The sequence below is a fragment of the Danio rerio genome, chromosome 7 (assembly GCF_052040795.2).
Source record: "Danio rerio strain M-AB ecotype USA chromosome 7, GRCz13ab, whole genome shotgun sequence".
In the NCBI taxonomy this organism is placed as follows: Eukaryota; Metazoa; Chordata; class Actinopteri; order Cypriniformes; family Danionidae; genus Danio; species Danio rerio.
Window position 1 is genome coordinate 3,833,938 of NC_141027.1, and position 24,575 is coordinate 3,858,512.

The following is a 24,575-nucleotide window of genomic DNA, read 5'->3' on the forward strand; positions in this document are numbered from 1 at the left end:
CCGCTCTGCGTATCCTCCAATCTCATTGGCTACATTTCAGCGCGCTGGTGAAACACGCGGTAGCGATTGGTGGATGTAGACGTCCATCGTGTTTCTTTAAATCAAATCCTCGCTTGATTGGTTAAGGCCGGATTTGTTTAGGATCCTCCCACAGAGCTGTAATCGCTTTACAAAAGCCCTTTTAGCCCTGTTTATAATAATTTACAGGCTGTTAATCTGAAATAAAGCTGCTCAGCTATTACAAAAATCTTCGGAGGTATTTAAAAACTGTATTTTATTACAACAAAACGTTTGCTATTACTCAGTCATTGTTTTCGTGGCATTTTTTACAGTCACAAAAACATTTCGTATTAAATACTGTATTTATTTATTATCGTGTATAAAACGAACAATATTATTAGTACCCAAGGTTGATTAAAACTGTTAGGATAATTTGTAAACAAGCACTTTCATATGAATAAAATACTAGTGTTTTTGAGCTAATTAAAGAATTGCTAATGTAACGTAACAATAATATAAACCAAAATAATGTAGTTTTCTTTTATATTATAATACTGTAGTTAAAAAATAAAGTTTAACTGATGTACCAGTTCTTACACTAGCAAACACAGCATTTAACATTATTTACTTAAGCATATCTTCATGTGGGTTGTTTGAATAAACACATTTATTTGACTTGACTAAACAGCTAAGCACATTTTCCAAACAAATCTGTTATGCTAATGCTTTCATCAAAATCATAGTTACGAGAAATGATGACAAGTAAAATGGCTAAAAACAGAGTGTTGTAGTTTACAGCAGTACCTTTAATGTACTAAAACTGTAAAAATGCTACATAAAGTACCCTTCAAATAACAATAATTCAAGTTTTATCTCATACTGAACAATATAAAATGGATGACAAGCTCAAACATCAACCCTTTTGTGGGCATGTGGACGGCATGGTGTTCACCACTTCAGCCTTCGGGACGAGTGAAAACCTGGAATGAACGACATTACATTTATTTTAAAATAATACTTTTTTTTCTTGTACTTGACTGCATCTGAGGCATGTGCCAACACTTATAATACCTTTCTTGTCGCTCGACTTGCTGCGTTGTCGTGGAAGAGTGAAGTCAAAGTGGAAAGATGAGGATGATGAAGAATCAGGAGTCTTCAAAACTTCCTCAAGCTTCACCTGCTCTTGATTCTCCTACACAAAAAGGAAAGTCCTCTTAATTAAAAAAAAAAGCATCAAAAACTAAAGTTATCCCTGCTAAAAAATCCAGCTTAAACCAGCTGGTTGGCTGGTTTTAGCTGGTCAACCAGGCTGGTTTTAGAGGGGTTTTGGCCATTTCCAGGCTGGTTTCCAGCCATTCCAGCCTGGTCTTAGCTGGTCAGGCTGGAAAATGACCAGCTAAATCCAGCTAAAACCAGCTTGACCAGCCTGGTTTAAGCTGGATATAGCTGGTTTTGGCTGGGCTCCCAGCCTGCTAGGCTGGTCAAGCTGATTTTAGCTGGTCATCTCCCAGCCTAACCAGCTAAGACCAGGCTGGAAATGGCAGGAAACCAGCCTGGAAGTGGCCAAAACCCCTCTAAAACCAGCCTGGTCGACCAGCTAAAACCAGCCAACCAGCCTAGGCTGATTTAAGATGGATTTTTCAGCAGGGGTGTAGCTTATAGCATTGGGAAGCATGATCACATCACAGCACGAAGGTCGCTGGTTCGAACCTCGGCTGGCTCAGTTGGCATTACTGTGTGGAGTTTGCATGTTCTCCCCGTGTTGGTGTGGGTTTCCTCCGGGTGCTCCGGTTTACCCCACAAGTCCAAAGACATGTGCTATAGGTGAGTTGGGTAAGCTAAATTGCCCGTTGTGTATGTGTGTGAATGAGTCTGTATGGGTGTTACCCAGTGTTGGGTTGTGGCTGGAAGGGCATCCCCTACATAAAACATATGCTGGATAAGTTGGCAGTTCAATCCACTGGGCCGACCCCTGATTAATAAAGACACTTAGCCAGAAAGAAAATAAGTAGATGAATAAATGTTGGAAAAATTATTTCAGCAATTTATTTTCAGTGTTTCGGAAAGTTTATTTTAATATCAATGCATTACAATCTTGTGTTATTCTATAAAAAAGTAACTAGTAAAGGTGAGTAATATACATATATATTAAACCAACAATGAATTGTGAGGTTAATAAACGTCAGGCTAAAATAAATGTAAAATCACGACTGTGGAGTTTGAAGAGCAGCTCAATCGAACCTTTGAGGATTATACATGAAATATAGGATAGATAAAAAGAGTATGTAAAACTCTTCAGAAATGCATATTCGGTTTGAATTTCTCATTTTTTATTCATTTGAAGAGATTCTGACCGAGCATGGTAAATATAAATACAACGACAACTATATATGTGTTCAAAAACAGCAGAACATAACAATGTTTGTTTTTAGTTTGTTTCTTTTTCCAATTCCCCCTGCTAACCAGCAGATGTCCTCAGTGTGCTGCGTTTCCAGTGCATCTGACCAGTGAATCCAGCTTGTGTAACTGATCTAATAAAACTCTGAAATTAACCATCAGAGTCCGTTTAGTGGAATAAAAACACAAATATATTTTCCAGCATTTTCAAAGGACACAAAGATGCCAAAAGTATAGTGAAAACCTGAGGTATTTTATTTTTAAACTTTAGTTTGCTACCCTGCATGGCAAGCATAGGTTCTATGCAATTTTGTATCATCCCCTCCCTTAGTATAACAAATTAGTTTCTAGATAGAGATCATCTTTAAAGAACTAGTAAGCTTTAAAAAGTAATCTGATTACGTAACTTAGGGTGCTTTCACACCTACACTTTTGTTTCGGAACGTGTCTCGATTGCCCAGTTAGCGCGGTTCGTTTGGCATATGTGAACAGGGCAATCGCGCTCTGTTCCACGCCAAAGTAATCGCTCCGAGATCGCTTGAATGAGGTGGTCTTGGCTCGATTGAAGCGAACCCTGGAGCGGTTCGATTACAGTGAGAAAGCGATCCGATCCGAGCACGGTTATATCACAGTTTTTTATGGATGTGTAATAGGCTTACGGCTATATGAAGAGAGAATTTTGAGCATGGCATGAAGTTTAGCGAGTCTCCGGATGCCCGCAAACGAGTGATGATCTCCCGGTAATCTCGCGTCTCCCTCCCGGTCCTCAAATAGGCATCGTCGCGCATCCTTCTCACCCCTCCCCACCGCATCTCTCCTCAGACACGTCGTGCACCCAGTCAATCACCATTAAACCACCACCTCTCCTGACAGCTGAGCGGGACGCTGCAAAATAAACCCTGACACTCTGACCAATGTGAGGAGAGTTTACTCGCACGTGACTTGTTTTTAGCTCTTTTGGTCCGATTAGAAACTTTGCAGTGTGAAAGCGAACCGCTCCAAGAGCAAAGAGCAACAATGTAACAATTGTAATCTCTGTTTCGGAACAACTGAATCCATTCACAGGTGTGAAAGCACCCTTAGATTTACTTGAAACACATTATCCTCGAACTAGGGTTATCATGATACTGGAATTTGATACCAATCGCTACTGAAGTTTTAAAAGCGTCCATTTCCCGCAAACATTTAAGTATGGTGGCCGGGAAGTGCAAAACAACATTACAAAGTGTGAAACACGTTTATGAAGCTTGAGACAAATATACATTTTGGAAAACATCTGTACCTATCATAAGACACAATTACACAGGAGAAGCGATTATACCAAGGACGAAACTAATTTACATTTTAGAAAAAAAAAAGGAACCAGACTTAAAACACTTTTACCAGTCTCAAAACAAATTTACAATGATGGAGTATTTAAGCAAAGGGAATGTACCACACTGTATCTGTGGTTACAACCGCTGTGCGGTTAGTTCGGTGAACCGGTGACCTTCACGGCTAATCACAGTCATTTCTGTTGAGCATGTGCACAATGGCAAATCAGGAACGTGCTCAACAGCGCTTAAATGTTCGCAGGAAATAGACATTTTTAAAACTTCAGTAACGATTGGTATCGAATTCCAGTATTGTGACAACTCTACCCCTGAACTCTCTGTAGTGAAAGATGTCTGTCACTTACATCAGATGGACTTTGCTGGAGTTTGATTTTGAATTCAGGTGTGCTTTGGCTGTCTTTCTTCCTCCCTTTTTCCTTTTCTCTCTCCTTCTCCCTCTGTTGAACGATAGCACTGCGAGTGGCTCTGTATTCCAGAGCGAAGTCGCTGACGGTCTTACAAAACACCTCTGCACTGGTTTCTCTCACCATGGAGCGCGAGTAACCCAGGAACAGCAGGAACGAGTGGAATCTGAGGGCAAGGAAGAAATAAGTGGAGAGCAACAAACACAAATAGATAATAAAAAAAGAGAGCAAAATAACTTTTTGCATGTGGTTCAGTGCAAATTTGTTTAATGAAAGATGCATTGGCATTAACAGAGTGGGTAGTGATGGATTATATGCAGTCAGATTACAAAAATCAAGTGTAGATGAACTACTATTTAAAATTCTCATAATCTGACTACAGTTACATTTTTATGGATTACAAGATTACATGTTATTTACACATTGGTAATTAAGTTACAATCCATGTTTTGTCATTGTAAACCTGTTGCTTATATACATTTTTGATTCTTATTGCTTATTCAGCGAAGAGAGGGAGGGGTGTGAAATCACGCACGGACTGAAAAAGTTGTATCCAGCCTAATAGCTGGATTAATTGTCTTATGTTGTTTAGTGGAACAGTCGGATGACTTTTATATGCTTTCCCTGTTTGTTTACACGATAACTTCATTTTTTGGACTAAAAAGATAATGACGGCACTTCGTCACTTTTTTTTTTTTTATTATTTCAATTATTTATTTATTTTTTTATTATTTTTTCGGGGTTTTCACCTTTATTTTTGACAGGACAGTAGAGAATTGACAGGAAAGTAGAGAGAGGGGAAGGATTGGCATAGGACCACGAGGCGGAATCAAACCCGGGTCGCCACGAGCACCGGAATACATGTGTTGACGCACTAACTACTACACCACTGGCGCCGACCACTTCGTCACTTTTCTACAGGTACTGTTTACTAACAAGATGACTGGCCTGTCATACATAATACAGCATTTTTGGCTGTTTAAACATTGTTTTAAAATGTTGCCACTAGACATGATTTCATTTTAAGTGCATTGAGTGAGGGGGGATTACTTTATGTACTACGTCATTGTCATAAATAGAAACATTTGATTTAGCAGTGATATTGCTGTGAATTTTATGTTATTCAATATAATTTTTTTTGTAGTGATGCTGTTTTTTTAAATGTACTTAATTAGTTAAGTGTAATCTATTCAATAGTATAAGGTTTGATTGGTTGTGTTTTAGCGAGAGTTACAATAATAATGAGGTATATTACATAGTGCATTTAGACTCGAGAGGTATATTAGTGTTAATATTTTTCAGTATTTTTTTAGGTATCAATACATTGCACTTTAAAAAAATGCTATTGAGATCTGTTGCTGATAAAGAATGAAAGATTTTTTTCTTTGTTTCTTCAAAATTGTACTAGATTGTCCTACTTCAATATATTAATCAAGCGTCAGCACAAAAGTAATCTAAATGTAATCCAAAAATAATCAGATTACATTGCCATAAATCTAAATGTAATCCAAAAGTAATGGGATTACAATCCCATACATCTAAATGTAATATAAAAGTAATCAGATTACATTGCCATAATCTAAATGTAAGAGGATTACATCGCCATAAATCTGAATGTAATCCAAAAGTAATCCCATTACATTTCTATAAATGTGTATGTAATGCGATTATATTATTGACTACACATGTTCTCATGTAATTTGTAATCAGTATCAAATTACATTTCAAAAGTAATGTACCCAGCTCTGGGTATTAATTTGTGGGTTTTACCTGTTGATGGATCTACAGTATATTAGCGTTGGTAATTTGAAGTATTTTAGGTGTTGATATATTGCAATGTAATAAGAAGCTATTGAGACAGATTGCTGATAAAGAATGAAAGTTATTTATGGCTTGTTAAAATAGTACAAGATTACCTCACTTCAATTTTTGTGACATCAAATAAGTGTTAGCACAAAAGTAATCCAAATGTAATCCAAAGGTAATTGCATGACATTACCATAAATCTAAATGTAATCTAAAAATAATTGGATTACATTGCCATAAATCTAAATGTAATTGGATTACATTGCTATAAATCTAAATGTAATCCAAAAGTAATTGGATTACATTGCCATAAATCTAAATGTAATTGGATTACATTGCTATAAATCTAAATGTAATCCAAAAGTAATTGGATTGCATTGCCATAAATCTAAATGTAATCCAAAAGTAATCAGATTACATTGCTATAAATCTAAATGTAATTGGATGACATTGCTATAAATCAAAATGTAATGAAAAAGTAATTGGATTACATTGCCATAAATCTAAATGTAATTGGATTACATTGCTAAAAATCTAAACGTAATCCTAAAGTAATCAGATTACATTGCCATAAATCTAAATGTAATTGGGTTACATTGCTATAAATCCAAATGTAATCCAAAAATAATTGGATTACATTGCCATAAATCTAAATGTAATCTAAAAATAATTGGATTACATTGCCATAAATCTAAATGTAATTGGATTACATTGCTATAAATCTAAATGTAATCCAAAAGTAATCGGATTACATTGCCATAAATCTAAATGTAATTGGATTACATTGCTATAAATCTAAATGTAATCCAAAAGTAATTGGATTGCATTGCCATAAATCTAAATGTAATCCAAAAGTAATCAGATTACATTGCTATAAATCTAAATGTAATTGGATTACATTGCTATAAATCTAAATGTAATTGGATTACATTGCTATAAATCTAAACGTAATGAAAAAGTAATTGGATTACATTGCCATAAATCTAAATGTAATTGGATTACATTGCGATAAATCTAAATGTAATCCAAAAGTAATTGGATTACATTGCCATAAATCTAAATGTAATTGGATTACATTGCTATAAATCTAAACGTAATCCTAAAGTAATCAGATTACATTGCCATAAATCTAAATGTAATTGGGTTACATTGCTATAAATCCAAATGTAATCCAAAAGTAATTGGATTACATTGCCATACATTAAATGTAATTGCATTACATTGCTATAAATCTTAATATAATCCAAAAGTAATTGGATTACATTGCCATATATCTAAATGTAATTTGATTACATTGCTATAAATCTAAATGTAATCCAAAAGTAATCAGATTACATTGCCATAAATCTAAACGTAATTTGATTACATTGCTATAAATCTAAATGTAATCCAAAAGTAATTGGATTACATTATCTAAATGTAATATAAAAGTAATTGGATTACATTGCCATAAATTTAAATGGGATTGGATTACATTGCTATAAATCTAAATGTAATCCAAAAGTAATCACATTATATTCCTATAAATGTGTACAGAAAGTGATTATATTATTGACAACAAATGATCTCATGTAATTTGTAATCAGTATCGGATTACACTTCATAAGTAATCTACCCAGCTCTAGGTGTTATTTTGTGGGTTTTACCTGTTGATGACTCTGCGGTAAACAGCTCGCAGCACCTTCAGTCTTTCCTCGCAGTCTTTCAGAAATTGGTGGAGCTGTTGATGGAGGGATGATGCCTCTTCCACACCTCCATCTTTCCTTCCTCCACCTTTCCTCTTCTTTCCATCCTTCTCAAGAAGTCGGAGTTGATCCCATGATGCTTTGCAAAGGACCTCGAGCTGGCAGAGATTCAGCTGAACTTGCGTATAGTCACACTAGTGTGCCAATGTTTATCAGAGACAGGAAGAGAGGGATCAAATGAGACGAGAGAGGGAAACTCGGTCAGTAGGAAATGTCCAAAACAGGATGCAAATTATGTGGATATCATCAAAACATCTACTGGATTGTGAATGAGGGTTTGGAAAGATTTTGATGAATAGGCTATTTCCCAGTCCACAGACTAAACACAAGCCCTCTCCATTTTGTTTTCTGTAACTGATAATGATTCGATTCTCTGACTATTGTATTCTTTTGTTAGTTTTTTTCTTTTCTTTTGTATTTGTAATTAGTGTACCTTTTTACACAATATACAGGGGTTGAACAATGAAACTGAAGCACCAGATTTTAGACCACAATAATTCATTATTATGGTGTAGAGCAGGGGTCACCAATCTCAGTCCTCGAAGGCCGGTGGCCCTGCAGGGTTTAGCTTTAAAGGGCCAAACCCCCTCGTTTCAGCAGGGTGTTTTCACACCTCTACTTTGGAAAAAGTCAGGAAAGTGGGCGTGTTCAGCTCTGTTTAGGGGGAGTGTCGGAGGAGCAAAAGTGGGATGATATGGGAGTGTCGATTTGGGCACGCGCTGAGTTTCAGAGTCAAACACACACACACACACACACTAACACAAACACACACACACACACACACACACACACACACACAGGGGAGAAAGTGACTGTGTTTACCTGGACATCAGTAATCAAATTATTTGCCAAATTATTAAATGGTGGACTTTAACTGCAGTTTGGCTCTTTCATTCAGGAATTTCATTCATGCCCCTCGCGACAAACGAGATATTTGATTTGAGGAACTGCTCTAAGCGTGTATTTTTCATGCAATGTTTGATACCGCACGTCGAATGAGGAAAAAAAAACTTCCGCATTTCTCTGTAACCTAGATGCACTCGGCAGGTAGCGTCAGAAAGCCGCGTGTGTTATTCCAGTCACAAAATGCGGTGAAAATCCTAAACTACAGTAATTGTTTGGTTGCGGTGCTAACATGTTTACACTCGGTGTAATAGTTCGATATGAACTAACTTTGCCATCTAAATAAACAAGGACCACTGGTCTTTCACTTACCAAATCTGTAGAGACAGGACAATTCACAACAACTACCCACATAGCAAAAATTTCTCTGGCCCAGCTCTGGCCCACACAATCAGGTTTTGCTTGGCCCACATGCCGCAGTGAATTACGGTACATGACTGGACCAAATCTGGCTTCCAGACAAGGGCCAAACACAGACCATATCTGGGCCAAGTCTCAGCCAAGTTAATAACTCATAACTGGGCCTGAACTGGGCTAGATAAGTTGGTGTGTCACGATTGCAATGAAATTGATAAACCCATGAAGCATTGCGGTTTAGGCACACTATGGGCCTTGTTTTTTCTCAGTGACCTGATTGGTAGAATTGATTTATTTAATCAAAAATTATTTTAATGTATTTTAAATGTGGGTCAAGACTGGCCAAACTCACATGGCCCACTTATCACATTTTTAATTCTGGGCCAAATACTACGTTTTTCATCTGGCCCAAATCTTGTGTGCCGCCTTAAAAACGGTGCCACCTCTGCCAAACCCGGGCCATGTTTAGCCCACATGCTGTATGCCAGTGCCGGATGAATGCCTGCTGTGCCAGCTTTATGCCAAATCTGGGCCAGAATTCTTTGCTACTAGAGTAGAGCCTTTATTAAGATATTAAGACGAGACGATCAGCAAATCCGGATCTCACCATTTGCAGTTGAGAAAAGCTCTAGGGTAAACAATGTTCCTTAGACATGTAACGTTATTGTTGAACCAAGCATTAGTCATGCATTATTGCAGCACACGGAGACATAATACAGTACTCCCAGGTACAGACGTCCAGTCAACACGCTGGAATACAGGCTAAGATCTCATGGCCGTGACTCAGCTTCAAAAATTAGTTTCGAACCGGAAGTACAAATTTGCTCGAAATATCGCAAAAACAACCAATTTTCACTTTTTAGTGAGATATAGGTGTCCTAATAGTGTTTTTAGCAGTGTGGGACACATATACAACTGTCAACGGCTCAAAAAATGTGTTTTGGTGTTTCGTGACCCTTTAACTTGCCTCAATACACCTGCCAATATGTTTCAAGTATACCTAGTAAGGCCTTGATTAGCTTGTTCAGGTGTGTTTGATAAGAGTTGGAGCTAAAACCTGCAGGACACCGGACCTCCAGGAACAAGTTTGGTGACCCCTGGTGTAGAGCCTCCATATACAACCAACACAACTTTGATTTGTCTTGGGAATGGCAGATACGAGTCCTGCACAGCAGCTAGAGTGATGTTGAGCTTTCTTGCAGAATAGTGTTCAGGACACCACGTGATGCTGGTGGAGGAAAATGTTTCCTGGCTTGCTTCTCCAAAGTGGCTCAATAATGTTTAGTTCTGGTGACAGTGCAGGCCATGAGAGATGTTCACTTTCATGTTCATCAAACCACTCTGTCACCAGTCTTGCTGTGTGTATTGGAGCAATATAGTCCTGATACATGGCACTGCCTTCAGGATACAATGATTTACTCATTGGGTCCGATGCTCATTCAGAATGGTTCAGTTCCCATCTAGCACAAGTATTTCGCCTAGAGAAGGCCATAATATTGCAGCCCAAACCATCACTGATCCCCCCATGCTTCACTCTGGGCATGCAACAGTCCGAGTGAGACACTTCTTTGAGGCTTCTCCACACCGTAACTCTTCCAGATGTGGGAAAGACAGTGAAGGTGGACTCATCAGCAATGCTTAATTTGCAAATAGTGAGGTCCCGGAACAGATCAGGGTAATGGATCCTGCTTGTTACCAGAGGGAGAGGTAACAGAACATTTGCGCAATCAAATTGGTGGGCCTATGTAAGTGTATAACAGCTTGCATTAGTATCTTTTATAGCAGTGTTTCTCAACTGGTGGGAACATTTTCAGTGGGTCGCGGAGTCTGTGATAAAAAAAACCAAAAGTTAAATTTTTTACTTATTTTGCTTATGCCGGACTTTTATTTTGAAATGCGTGCGCGACAACCCTACCGTTGGACATGTGAAATTTCATTTAATTATTGCAACAAATATGTCAAAGTGCAAGTACGACCACGAATATGTAAAGTATGGATGTAAACATTGATGACAAAAAAAGTCTTAAAGCCTCAGTGTCATATGTGGTGAGGTGCTCTCCTAAGACAGCATGAAACCTTCTAGATTAAAACAACATTTAGAAACCAGAAAACATGTTTTATTAACAGTTTATTATTAACAGTATTTGTTGTTTTTACTTTGTAATATTTTTATAATTTGATACATTTTGTTAAATGACAGCAATAAAACAGTGTTTAATTGCAAGTCTTTGTGATTTTTTTATGATGCAGGGCTCGAAATTAACTTTTTTACTTGGTAGCGCCGGTGCTCCCAACTTCAAATATTTAGGAGCACCAAAATAAATTTAGGAGCACCAGAAAAAATTTAGGAGCACCCACAAAAAATGAATGAGCACCGCTGCAAATTGCTTTTTAAGGGATTTATTGTATTTTAAAACAACATTAATTAGGACTAACAAAAACCAGAAACAACTATCTAACTAATGCTGCGAAGACATTGATATTTGTGTGCAATAATTCCAAAATGAATGTCTAATAATTAGGCTATAGAATATTAGTGATGATGAAAATGACAATAATAGTAACAATGAATTACATTTCTCATTATGATGCTGCCTTGAATGTGCATGAATGTAGGTTATCTGCTATAACAAGTCTGTTACTTTATGAAAAATAATTGTTTGCATCAAACAAAAATGAAGCATTGCCGTAAGAAATATTTATTTTGTGCTGCTGTTTTTATATGCATGTCAATTTAATAAATAATATTTCTGCTACAAAACAAACAAAAGATTATAATAAATCATTCAATTCAATGATGAAAGCTGCAAAACAGTCATCAGTAACTAAATAAAAAATAAAAATAATTTACACCTCAAAAAAGAATAGACAAAAGAAAGAAAGTCTCACTTCTATCACTTTAAAAGATTTGGTTTCATTTTGTGTCAATTTAAAGGTTCAGTCTGAGATGATTTTCATTTTTCTGTGTTAGTGGAAAAGCAGGCGAGTCAGCCGAACCAATTTATGAGCAGGCAGCGCAAGATTCTTGCGGTGACCACCGGCGCAAAACCGCTCTTTGTTATGAGCCGCAGTTTCAGTGTAAACTTAGTAAAGGCGAGCTTCTTTGGCGATGATATGTAAAGTATTAGATTTGACTTTTAGCGGACATTTGCGCTGAACACGCAGTGAATGCAATGCATGGAGATTCGGGCGCCTTCTCCAAGAAGCGCGTACTCGATTGATCTCAGCTGGCGGATCATTATTCACCACGTGACGTGTCATGATCGCTCTCATCTGCACCTCAATTTTAGGTGGGGTTTGCAAACCTGTGTGCTTTAAGTTTTCACTCTTCAGCCGTTTGCATTTCCCGTGGTCATAAAAGCTCCTTCCCTGGTATCTGACAGCGGAATACCTTGAGTGATTGACAGCTAATATGAACCAATATAGCGGCAGGGAAGAGCGATTCAGCACGTTTTTACAAAAAATCAAAACAGGTCGCACTACAACCATTATCTGCAGTCGCACTAATGCGCCCAAATATATAATGAGGTCGCATAGATTAATTTTCGGGCGCATATGCGACCAAAATGGTCACAATTTCGAGCCCTGTGATGTATCTGTCACTTCTTGTTTATGTTAACAAATAAATACAAATTAAGTATAATTCCTAAAATAACATTATAGTTCCTAAAAAATTGGGTCGCGGCTTGATGACCATGTAAAAATGTGGGTCCCATGGCCAAACCAGTTGAGAACCCCTGTTTTATAGTGTGCATGTCAGTACCGACGCAAGCGTAACTGGCGCTCAAGGCAAACAAAGGTCGTGCTGCCCTCATGGTGTTCAGGTCACAAACCAAAGCAAAGAGTGGAGGAGGAAGAGGGGTGGAGGGTGGTGGAGAGGGTAAGGGGGTTGTCGCGGAAGAAAGTTAAGAATGGGGGGTGAGGTTTTGGTGAGGAGAACGGTAAAATGAGGTGCTGGATCAGATTTCAGAGGTTCCGGCACAAATTAAGCCCTGCTCATCAGAGAACAATACATGTTTCACATCATCCAATATTTAGGCACAAGATTTATGATTCAGGTTCATTTGGAATCGGACAATATGACTCTTCATTCCTTACAATTAAAATAGTATTTTTACTAAATCTGTAGTTCATCTAAATACATTACTTGCAAATAGAGCAACATTTCTAGCACAAAACACAAGCACATACTGTACCTTGCTGGCTTTTGTGACTGCAGTGATGTCCGAGTAGAGATCTGAGGATTGTGGGTACATCTGGAGCAGTAACACACACACGTGATGCAGGAGAGGCTGTCGGCCGTGTGTGTCTCTCACCTCAGAGAGTTTGCACAGGTAACTCAACTCAAACCCTTTAGCCTGCACCAAACACAAACCATCACATTACGTTAGATGTGATAATTAAAGGGGTCCTATCATGTCCCTTTGAACAAGAGGTAAAATAATTCTCTGATGTCCCTACAGTGTGTGTGTGAAGCTTCAGCTCAAAATACCACACAAATAATGTTTTAGAACTCTCTGAAACTGACCCTTTTAGGCTTTGATCCTAATTGTGGCGTTTTAGTGATGGTCACTTTAAATTCAAATGAGATTGTACTCTTTTTCAAATGAGGGCGGAGCTACAAATGCCTGTGTGTCAGCATAGTGGCAGATTACAAGCAGCACTAACATCATCTGTTTGAAAAAGGCTGTTTATGCTAATTAGGGAGAGTGGTCACTAGTGGGCGGGGCTTTCCCCCTCTGATGACACGTAAAAAGGGAGATTGTCAATCAAAGTGTTTCTGCAGACTGTTTCATCAGGTGTAATTATAAAAACATATAATGTTTCTCATTAGAGGCTGGTTATATTCACACACTGCTGACACACAATTGTGTTTAAACCCCTTTTAAAAGTGATTTTAAGGTGTGAAATACACATCTTTCTTCATAGTCATACCAAAGAGCTTAGAATGACCAAGAGGCGACACTCAATAGAACGTTCCATTGCAACAGCAGCACCCAGCAACAGGCCTGGATTCCGCCATTTTGGAGTGAAAGTGATCGGCCGTCCATTGGATCTCATTACTTTTGCGATGGCAAGCAGCTGCTTTGTTTTTTATTTATCTATTTAAAAAGCGTATTAAAGCTGAGATACAACCTGAAAGATGACAATACAACACTTATTATCACAATCATCAGCACTTTTAATAGTTTATTTTACAGACTTATAATATACTGTTGTTCTATTGGAGTTTTTATTCCAAAATGGCAGCCGCGCCCTCTAGTGGCTGTTTCCCAAATTACACTAGAGTGTCGCCTCTTGGTCATTCCAAGCTCTTTGATTATACTGACCTTACAGCCATTTAGGAAGTTCCCGACGGCCAGCACAGTTGCGAGGATGCATCGAAACGTCTGATTGGTCGCCAGCTGCTCCATGGCGAGCTTCAGATGAAAGAGCGGCTCTGCAATTTCCTGTTTGCAAATATATGCGTGTAAAGATAACAGAGTTTACGATAACAGGATTGACAATAACAAAGTTGAAGATAACAGTTGACGATAACAGAGTTGAAGATAACAGAGTTGACAATAACAGACCTGACAATAACAGTTGAAGGTAACAGAGTTGAAAATAACAGTTAATGAAAACAGTTGAAGATAACAGAGTTGAGGATAAGAGTTAACGATAACAGAGTTGAAGATAACAGAGTTGAAGATAACAGTTTACGTTAACAGAGTTAAATAACAGAGTTAAGATAACAGAGTTTACGTTAACAGAGTTGAAAATAACAGAGTTAAGATGACAGAGTTGAAAATAACAGTTAACATAACAGAGTTGATGTTAACAGAGTTGAAAATAACAGAGTTAAGATAACAGAGTTGAAAATAACAGAGTTAAGATAACAGAGTTGATGTTAACAGAGTTGAAAATAACAGAGTTAAGATAACAGAGTTGAGGATAAGAGTTAACGATAACAGAGTTGAAGATAACAGTTTACGTTAACAGAGTTAAATAACAGAGTTAAGATAACAGAGTTTACGTTAACAGAGTTGAAAATAACAGAGTTAAGATAACAGAGTCGATGTTAACAGAGTTGAAAATAACAGAGTTAAGATAACAGAGTTGACGTTAACAGAGTTGAAAATATCAGAGTTGACGAAAACAGAGTTGAAGATAACAGAGTTAAGATAACAGAGTTTACGTTAACAGAGTTGAAAATAACAGAGTTAAGATAACAGAGTTGAAAATAACAGTTAACATAACAGAGTTGATGTTAACAGAGTTGAAAATAACAGAGTTAGGATAACAGAGTTGACGTTAACAGAGTTGAAAATACCAGAGTTGATGAAAACAGAGTTGAAGTTAACAGAGTTAAGATAACAGAGTTGACGTTAACAGAGTTGAAAATACCAGAGTTGATGAAAACAGAGTTGAAGATAACAGAGTTGAAGATAACACAGTTGAAGTTAACAGAGTTGAAAATAACAGAGTTGACAATAACAGTTAATTAAGAGTTGATAATAAAAGAGTTGAATGTAACAGAGTTGACAATAACAGTTGATTAACAGAGTTGATGATAAAAGAGTTGAAGGTAGCAGAGTTGAAGATAACAGAGTTGACGATAACAGTTGAAGATAACAAAGTCGAAGATAACAAAGTTAAAGATAACAGAGAATTTAAGATAACAGAGTTGACGTTAAGAAAGTTTAAAATAACAAAGGTGATTATGACAGTTGACGATAACAGAGTTGATAATAACAAAGTTAAAGATAACAGAGTTTACGATAACAGGATTGACAATAACAAAGTTGAAGATAACAGTTGACGATAACAGAGTTGAAGATAACAGAGTTGACAATAACAAACCTGACAATAACAGTTAAAGATAACAGAGTTGACAATAACAGACCTGACAATAACAGTTGAAGATAACAGAGTAGAAAATAACAGTTAACGAAAACAGTTGAAGATAACAGAGTTGAGGATAAGAGTTAACGATAACAGAGTTGAAGATAACAGAGTTGACAACAACTAAGTTGGTGATAACAGAGTTGAAAATAACAGTTGAAGATAACAGTTGAAGTTAACAGAATTGATAAGAGTCGAAGATAACAGAGTTGACGATAACAGTTGAAGATAACAGAGTTGAAGTTAAAGGTTTGACGATAACAGAGCTGATGATAACAGAGCTGATGATAAAAGAGTTGAAGATAACAGGGTTGACGATAACAAAGTTGACGATAACAGAGTTGAAAATAACAGAGTTGAAAATAACAGAGTTGAAAATAACAGAGTTGAAAATAACAGAATTGAAAATAACAGAGTTGACGATAACAGTTGTAGATAACAGAGTTGACGATAACAGTTGAAAATAACAGAGTTGAAGTTAAAGGTTTGACGATAACAGAGCTGATGATAACAGGGCTGAAGATAACAGAGTTGACGATAACAAAGTCGACGATAACAAAGTTGACGTTAACAGAGTTGAAAATAACAGAGTTGAAAATAACAGGGTTGAAAATAACACAGTTGTAGATAACAGAGTTGATGATAACAGCTGAAGTTAACAGAGTTGATAAGAGTCGAAGATAACAGCATTGAAGATAAGAGTTGACGATAACAGTTGAAGATAACAGAGTTGATAACAAAAGTTGAAGATAGCAAAGTTAAAGGTTTGAGGATAACATAGCTGATGATAACAGAGTTGACGATAACAAAGTTGTAGATAACAGAGTTGAAAATAATGTAATTATTTTATACCCAAACAGTGACAAGCTCTATTCAGATTTTCTTAACCAATCTAAGCTTATTATTTTATATAAATACTCACTCTCTCCAGTGTGTCATGGTCCAGTGTGAATGCCCAGAGCTGCAGTCTGGCCCTCAGATGAGGGACGTCCCCCAGGGTCAGGAGACACTGCTCTGCGGAGCCCAGAGCTGAACACGGGGCCCGAGCCTTCGCCTCCTTTATCAGATTCAGCTCGTCTTCAGTGGGAATCAGAGTCTGCAACCTCTGAACCACAGGAAAGAGAAACACTTGCATGGGTTACTGTCTTTGTTGGGTAGACTACACTCAAAAAAATAGCCAGAAATTTGCAGCGCTGTGTTGTCTGGGTTGGTGTTGCATATCACATTAAAGAAACCTTGTAATAAACTTCAGCACATTTTCTGTTACTTTACAGACTTATTTCTCTCTATATTATTTATTATGCAGTATATTATTGTTTTGAATGACTAAAATATCAATAAAAGTCAGTTTTCTAAACTGTAGAGTTGAATTTTCAACATCAAAAGAGAACAGAGAAGAGATCAACATCTTATAATGAAATTCACAACCAGAAATAAACGTGTGAATAAAAAAATACATGGAAACAGTTCATTAACAGATACTTTTTAAAGTATATTTAGAAATGTAGTGAGCTAAGCTATTAGTAACTCTACAGAAATGTAGCTTAACTACACTGAAAGCTACCCTCTGGGAAATGTAGCAAGCAAAGCTAAAAGCTACATGGCAAAATGCAACAAGACTCATTTAATTTTGGCATGTCATTTCTGAAATCAGACAAGACTATATGTTTTTGTCTAGAAAATGCTTCTTGACTGAAGAATTTGTAGATATCTGGACTAGAAACAAGACTCATCTAAGTAAATATAAAACAGACAAATCTAACTAAGAAAAGCATTTACAGTGAACATACTGTAGGACTATACGTTTAAACATTTCGCAATAAAATTCAAAATGGCAGCTAAGCTAGTAACATATTGAGTGTGAAGTGAGCAGTAGTGTATGGTACACACACACCTGTATGTCCTCTCTGTCCAGCACAGTGTTGTCCATGCTGTGGATGGCAGGAGGCAGCAAGTGAGCCGGCGGGAGACGGCTGAGCGCTATAGTGATGATGTTACTGCGTTTTACACCCAGAACACACACACTCGACTGCTTCTGCTGCACCGACAGAAGGAGAAATAAAACAGAGCTTTATTAGATGCTTTTTAAAGGCTCAATCACATTTTTCAGACTCTAAAATCAGTACCTAACAGCGCAACTTGTGTTACTCTGTATTTAAATGAACATCCCATACAGCAAACTGATACATGGAAATATATGCACATGACATTTGAGTTCAGATTTGGATATTGCATGAAAAATATGTCATGTACGTTTTATCCATTGTGTCTTTACTCATTCATAACTTTTATTCTGCTTTAACTCTCAAGCATACATTGCTTTAGAAAAAAAGCTTTAGATTTTAATATTTCCCATTCATTTCCTAAGATTAAGGAGTTTTTTTTTTTTTTTTTCAATCACTTAAGATTGTTGACTCGAGTCCTCTTTTCTTGTGTTTTTTCAGATGGTAAACTTAAAAGTAAAATAGAAAATAAATAAATATACAAACAAACAAACAAATAAATGAATAAATAAACAAACAAACAAATAAATAAATAAATAAATGAATAACTAAATAAATAAAAATACAAACAAACAAATAAACAAATAAATAAACATCAAAAAATAAACAAACAAACAAATAAATAAATAAATAAAAGAAAAATAGCCAAGTGTTAAACTGCAAAGATCAAGAGGACTACTTAAAAAAAATCTAAATAAAGTAGTTTTGGACAAAAATGACCTTAGGGAAGAACATTTAGGTAAATTTTATTTAAAAAAATAATAATAATACAAATAAAATTATATATATATAACAACGCCAACTGGCCCAGCCAAGGCTCAAACCAGCAACCTTCTTACTGTCAGGCAACAACTCACCTACTGCGCCACTGCATCGCCTATAAATTAACATATCTAATATATTTGAACATACATGTATTAGATATATTAATTTCTTTATGGCCAAACACGCACACATACATACAATTAAATCTAATATATCTGAACATACATTTTTTTAAATTACAATGTTAATTGTAATTTTTGTAATATTTCACAATGTTATTTGCATATATGATAAATATTTCATAACTGATATCCAAATATAAATTTGCATGTCATATGTAGTGTGCATTTATTGCCATGTATCAGATTTATTTGTGCAATATAGCGTTTCCCTGATTAGCTCACATCCTGCATGGACAAAATAAATAAATAAATAAATAAATAAATAAAAGAAGTATTTATTAGCAACGTTTAAACGACCCTTTCACACTGAAGAAGCTACAGGGTTTACACATAATAGTTGAGCCAAACTTATTACAATAACTTAATCATTTTAAAAGTTTATGTGGATTAAACATAAAACAATTAAGTTGTCCCTCTACAACTTAATAAATGTAAGTGTTGTTTTAACCCATTTTAAATATGTATTTTCAACAGGCAGCAAAAACTATTACACTGAAAAAAATATTCAAAGATGACTCCTTGAATTTACTGAAATGTTTTAAGATAAGTGGTTGTGAACAATTTGTTTGGGCTGGGCTTAAACAAGCAAAGTTAAACATTACTCAATTTAATTTGTTTGCTTAAATTCAACAGAAATAAATTGCAACTATTTTGCAGACAACATTTTTTTCACTGTATTTGAGTGTATTTGGATTTATTCATTGGATTTATTCATTGGATACAGTCATTGGATTGACTGAAGATTTTTGCAAACAACTTATATGGGCTGAATAAATTAAATATTGTAATTTTAAACTTCATTTGTTTGTTTATAATCAGCCCACACACAAAAAAGCACAGCTTGTTCGAATTGCTTATTTAAAATGAGTTGAAACAACTCAATACCTGAGAGTTTTTGGGGGACAACTTAATTGTTTTATGTTGAATCCATTTAAATTTGTTAAATTCACTTAGGGTGCTTTCACACTTGTGAATCGATTCAGTTGTTCCGAAACAGAGATGACAATTGTTACATTGTTGCTCTTTGCTCTTGGAGCGGTTCGCTTTCACACTGCAAAGTTTCTAATCGGACCAAAAGAGCTAAAACAAGTCACGTGTGAGTAAACTCTCCTCACATTAGTCAGAGTGTCAGGGTTTATTTTGCAGCGTCCCGCTCAGCTGTCAGGAGGTGGTGGTTTGGTGGTGATTGACAGTGTGCGCGCGATGTGTCTGAGAAGAGATGCGGTGGGGAGGGGTGAGAAGGGTGCGCAACGTAGCCTATTTGAGGAACTGGGAGAGAGACGCGAGATTACCGGGAGATCATCACTCGTTTGCGGGCATCCGGAGACTCGCGAAACTTCCCGCCATACTCATAATTCTCTCTTCAAATAGCCGTATGCCTATTACATATCCATAAAACACTGTGATATAACCGCGCTCGGATCGTATCGCTTTCTCACTGTAATCGAACCGCTCCAGGGTTCATTTCAATCGAGCCAAGACCACCTCATTCAAGCGATCTCGGAGCGATTACTTTGGCTCGGAACAAAGCACGATTGCCCTGTTCACATATGCCAAACGAACCGCGCTAACTGGGCAAACGAGATACGTTCCGAAACAAATGTGTAGGTGTGAAAGAACCCTTAATCAACGGTAACGTAGTGGCACAGTAGGTAGAGCTGTCGCCTCACAACAAGAAGGTCGCTGGTTCGAACCTCGACTCAGTTGGCGGTTCTGTGTGGAGTTTGCATGTTCTCCCTGTGTTAGCGTGGGTTTCCTCCGGGTGCTCCGGTTTCCCCCACAGTCCAAAGACATGCGGTACCGGTGAATTGTGTAGGCTGCATTAAACATATGCTGGATAAGTTGGCGTTTCATTTCGCTGTGGCAATCCCGGATTAATAAAGGGACTAAGCTGAAAAAATGAATGAATGAACTTAATTGATTTGTGTTAGGGCAACGTGTTGCAATTTCGTGGAGCCCAGAATTTTTGTACAGTACATATAAATTGTTTACTTACCATAAAAAAAAAAAAAAAATTAGTAAATGCAATTAAAAACAATATCAGTGTAGGTTTACTTATTTTTTTTCATCTATTCACATGCAATTGAAGTCTTACCTGTCGTCCTGCTGTGAGACTGCAGAGGGCGCTGTTATTTTTGCTCTCAAACAGGTATTCCAGTCTGTTGGTGTCCAGATGAACAGGCTCAAGAGTGGCCCAGATGGACTGTGGCCCAAATCGGCCCACTCTCGGTAAGGGCTGTAGACTCAGCAGCGCCCTCCAGTGGAGCCTCAGAGTACGGCTTGACCGCGGTGATTCACTAGCTAGAGATACGGGTGGGGCTAAAGGGGGAGGGGGCGGAACTATGGGGGAGGCTGTCGTCTGAGTGGGTGAATTGTGAGTGGAGTCGCCATCAATACTGTCCAGCTCAAGATCCTCGTCGTCCCATAGGTCGGAAAAGTCGAGAGCGTTAAGGCGGAGCAAAGGGGTGTGGCTAATGAGGGAAGTCCAGGAGGAGTTCAGAAGGAAACATTCAGCGGGTTTCATCTGGTCTTTTTGGTGATTAATTTTTTTGCGAAAAGTTTACAATAAATTTTTAAAACTAAATACAGCAGGAATTATTTACCTCAGTGAAAATTCGTACAATAATAGTGTTCGGGAAAAGTAGTATATTACACGCTGTAAAAAAAACAACAACAAGAAACAGATTAATGATTAATTGTGATTAGTGTTTTTACATAAAGCCGATTATTTAGTGATTATCTTTTCTACGGAAAGTTCACATTTTTTTTAATGATTTTTAGGAATTTTTAATTTAAATAGTGTCAGAATAAACTGTCAGAAATTATACAGAAAAAAATACGGTAAAACAAAATGTGCAGTAAAATACCATATTATTTTAATTTATGGTATTATACACCAATGTCTTAATGTACTAACATGATACAATTTTTACAAAAAGTTAAAGTTTGTATTTTTTTATGATCTTTACAATTCTTACAATTAAATATGCAGTCTCAATAAACTCGACAGGAATGAATTACCTCAGTAAATAATCGTCCTGGAATAGTGTTGAGAAAAAGTAATATATTATACACTATTATACACAAAAACAAAAAAGCCCCTCACCGATAAAAATACGGTAGAATACGGTACTTTTTAAAACCAAAATGTACAGTAAATTACAATATAATATTCATGTATAGTATTATACAACAGTGTTTTAAAAAACTAACAAGATACAATTTTTACGAAAAGTTTTTACGTTTTTTTATATATATAAATATATATTTTTACAATTTTTACAATTATATACGCAGTCTCGATAGACTTAATAGAAATTAATTACCTCGAACAAAAAAAATAAAAAATTGTCCATGTATAGTGTTGGGTGATACACTGTAAAGAAAAGAGCAGCTGAAGTTGCTAGAACCTTACGATTGAAAATACTGTAAAAAAAAAAAAAAAAAAAAAAAACATTTTACAGTAAACTACCATATTATAGTAATTTATAGTAATATACAGTACATCAGTTTTTTGAAGGACTAACACCTACACTTCATACATTTGTTACACAGACAAATAGACAACCATATGAGGAAGTAAATTTACTATTAGCAATGTTACAGATTTTTACTGAAATTACGGTCCTTGTTTAAACAATGACCATATATTTTTTTTATAATTATTATATATATATATATATATATATATATATATATATATATATATATATATATATATTTTTTTTTTTTTTTTTTTTTTTTTTTAAGTGAGATTACCCAAAGCTGTCCTAGAACAGCGAACATTTTTAAAAATGTTTACAGTAAACTATAATATTATATTTATTTATAGTATTGTACAGCAGTGTTTTAAAGCACTAACACTTACACTTCATACATTCGTTACACACAGACAAATACACAACCATATGAGAAAGTAAATATATGATTAGTAACTATTAGCAATGTTACAGATTTTTACTGTAGCGTTATTACTGCTACAATTACGGTATTTTTTTACAGGGTAATCTTAAGTCACTAATATCGTTATTAGTTACTTTTTAAGGAAAGTACTGTGAAAATATGGGTTACTTTTGCATTTATTTAAAGAGTGAGACAGAATAATTTATTACCCAAAGCTGTTCTAGAATAGCGTAATTTTGTATTACAGTAAACTACAATATTATATTAATTTATAGTATTATACACCAGTGTTTTGACGTACTAACACCTTCATATCTCACATTTGTTACACAGACAAATACAAAACCATATGAGAAAGTAAATTTACTATTAGTAACAATTAGCAATGTTACAGATTTTTACTGTAGCGTTGTTACTGATACAATTACGGTATTTTATTTTACAGTGTAATCTTAAGTCACCTAAAAACAAAGAAGTGATTAATGGTGTTACTTTTTAATCGTAATAATGTGAAAATATGGGTTTTGCATATTTTAAAATGTGAAACAGGTGTAAAATTTTTATATATTACACAATGAATAGCACACATTTTCTTTTCAGTGTTTACAGTAAACTACAATATTATATTTATTTACAGTATTGTACAGCCGTGTTTTGAAGGACTAACACCTACACTTCATACATTTGTTACACACACAAATACAAAACCATAAGCATGAGCAAGTCAATTTATGGTTAATAACTCTTAACAATGTTATGGATTTTACTGTAGCATTATTACAGTTTTTTTTTTTTTTTAACCACTGAAATTACAGTCAACATTTACAGTGCAATCTTAAGTCACTTTTTTAAAAAAATTAACGGTGTTATTTAATCACTTTTTAAGTAAAATAATGTAAATATATGGGCTTCTTTTGCAATTAAAGAGTAAGATTTTAGGTTTAGGAGTAAGAGTAAGGTTTAAAATTGTAATATTTACCTTTTTTTTCTCCCCAATGCTGTTTAAGAACAATGTTCAAGAACAAATATCCTCAAAATTTCCTCATGAATGTTCCTCAGTTTTCCGTTGTACAAAAAAAAAAAGACAAAATTTAGGTCACCGCGATTATCGTATCATATAGTTACGATTTCAAGACTCTGGTAAAGACACGAAGTCTGCAGGATTCAGTCAGCTCCCCATCCAGGTGTGTTCGGCACTTTCTGAGCTCCTAAAGTATGTCAGATGCTACAGAAACTCTTCATTTTCAGTCTTTCGGAGACCAAGAGTGAGACGTGCTGCTCCGTTTGGCTCCCAGACCTCATACGAGGGCTCGATTGGACAGAAAAGAGTGTTTGTTGGGGTGTTTATTTGAGTTGCGCCCTTTTCCCTTCATTTCCTAATCTCTCCAGCATCTCCTGTTTATATGACCACTATACTGTAAGCTTCACTATCTCTCCGTCTCCACCCTGCTTTTCAGTCTCTACATCTCTCCCAGGTCATGATGCTGTGATTTGAGGATTAATGTGCACGCTGGGAATGGAAATGAATGGAGTTTTTGATCATGCAATAGTGTTAAGGGCATCGCTGATGTTAATGTTGCACATGCATGATGGTCAGGGATCTGAAGTATTTGCATTTTAAACTGTTTGGTCGCTTGCTAAATCTCAGGATATAAAATGTTTTCTTTAGATTCGGCCTAATAAGCTTGAAGAGCTTGAAACAAGTTGCTTGTTGTGTGAAAAACACAGAGCTATTTGTCAGTTCAACTCTACAAAACTCAACATATACAGTTGAAGTCTGAATTATTAGCCCTCCTGTATATTTATTTCCACAATTTCTGTTTAACGGAGAGCAGATTTTTCTTCAACACTTTTCTAATCATAATAGTTTTAATAATTCATTTCTAATAAC

At 36.0% G+C, this 24,575-nt stretch overlaps 1 protein-coding gene and 1 long non-coding RNA gene across 3 annotated transcripts in view; both read right to left on the reverse strand.

The window, feature by feature from the left end:
- Positions 1–24,575, reverse strand: part of LOC147842925 (uncharacterized) — a 959,952-nt gene that overhangs the window by 576,473 nt on the left and 358,904 nt on the right. The gene's annotated exons all lie outside the window — the stretch shown is intronic.
- Positions 646–24,463, reverse strand: si:ch211-63p21.2. Of its 2 annotated transcripts, XM_087260354.1 has the most exons (11): positions 23,664–24,434; positions 21,385–21,437; positions 20,877–21,252; positions 17,726–17,869; positions 16,754–16,936; positions 14,277–14,396; positions 13,143–13,304; positions 7,588–7,820; positions 4,076–4,301; positions 1,072–1,192; positions 646–980 (listed from the first exon to the last, which is right to left on the reverse strand). In XM_087260354.1, the coding sequence occupies exons 4-11, from the start codon at positions 17,759–17,761 to the stop codon at positions 949–951; spliced, it is 1,113 nt and encodes a 370-aa protein (XP_087116480.1). In that variant the 5' UTR covers positions 17,762–17,869; positions 20,877–21,252; positions 21,385–21,437; positions 23,664–24,434; the 3' UTR covers positions 646–948. The 2 variants fall into 2 exon arrangements, with proteins under 2 accessions (XP_087116480.1, XP_087116479.1); XM_087260353.1 differs by having other exon boundaries at positions 20,877–21,437; positions 23,664–24,463.

What these genes read in the sequence shown, in the direction of transcription:
- si:ch211-63p21.2 (XM_087260353.1), bottom strand. Translation starts at nt 21,305, where the DNA reads ATGAAACCCGCTGAATGTTTCCTTCTGAACTCCTCCTGGACTTCCCTC. An exon ending in ACCATGACACACTGGAGAGA is followed by an intron (nt 14,397 to 16,753) that starts GTGAGTATTTAT and finishes ATTTGCAAACAG; the next exon opens with GAAATTGCAGAGCCGCTCTT. An exon ending in ACTTCCTAAATGGCTGTAAG is followed by an intron (nt 13,305 to 14,276) that starts GTCAGTATAATC and finishes TGTTTGGTGCAG; the next exon opens with GCTAAAGGGTTTGAGTTGAG.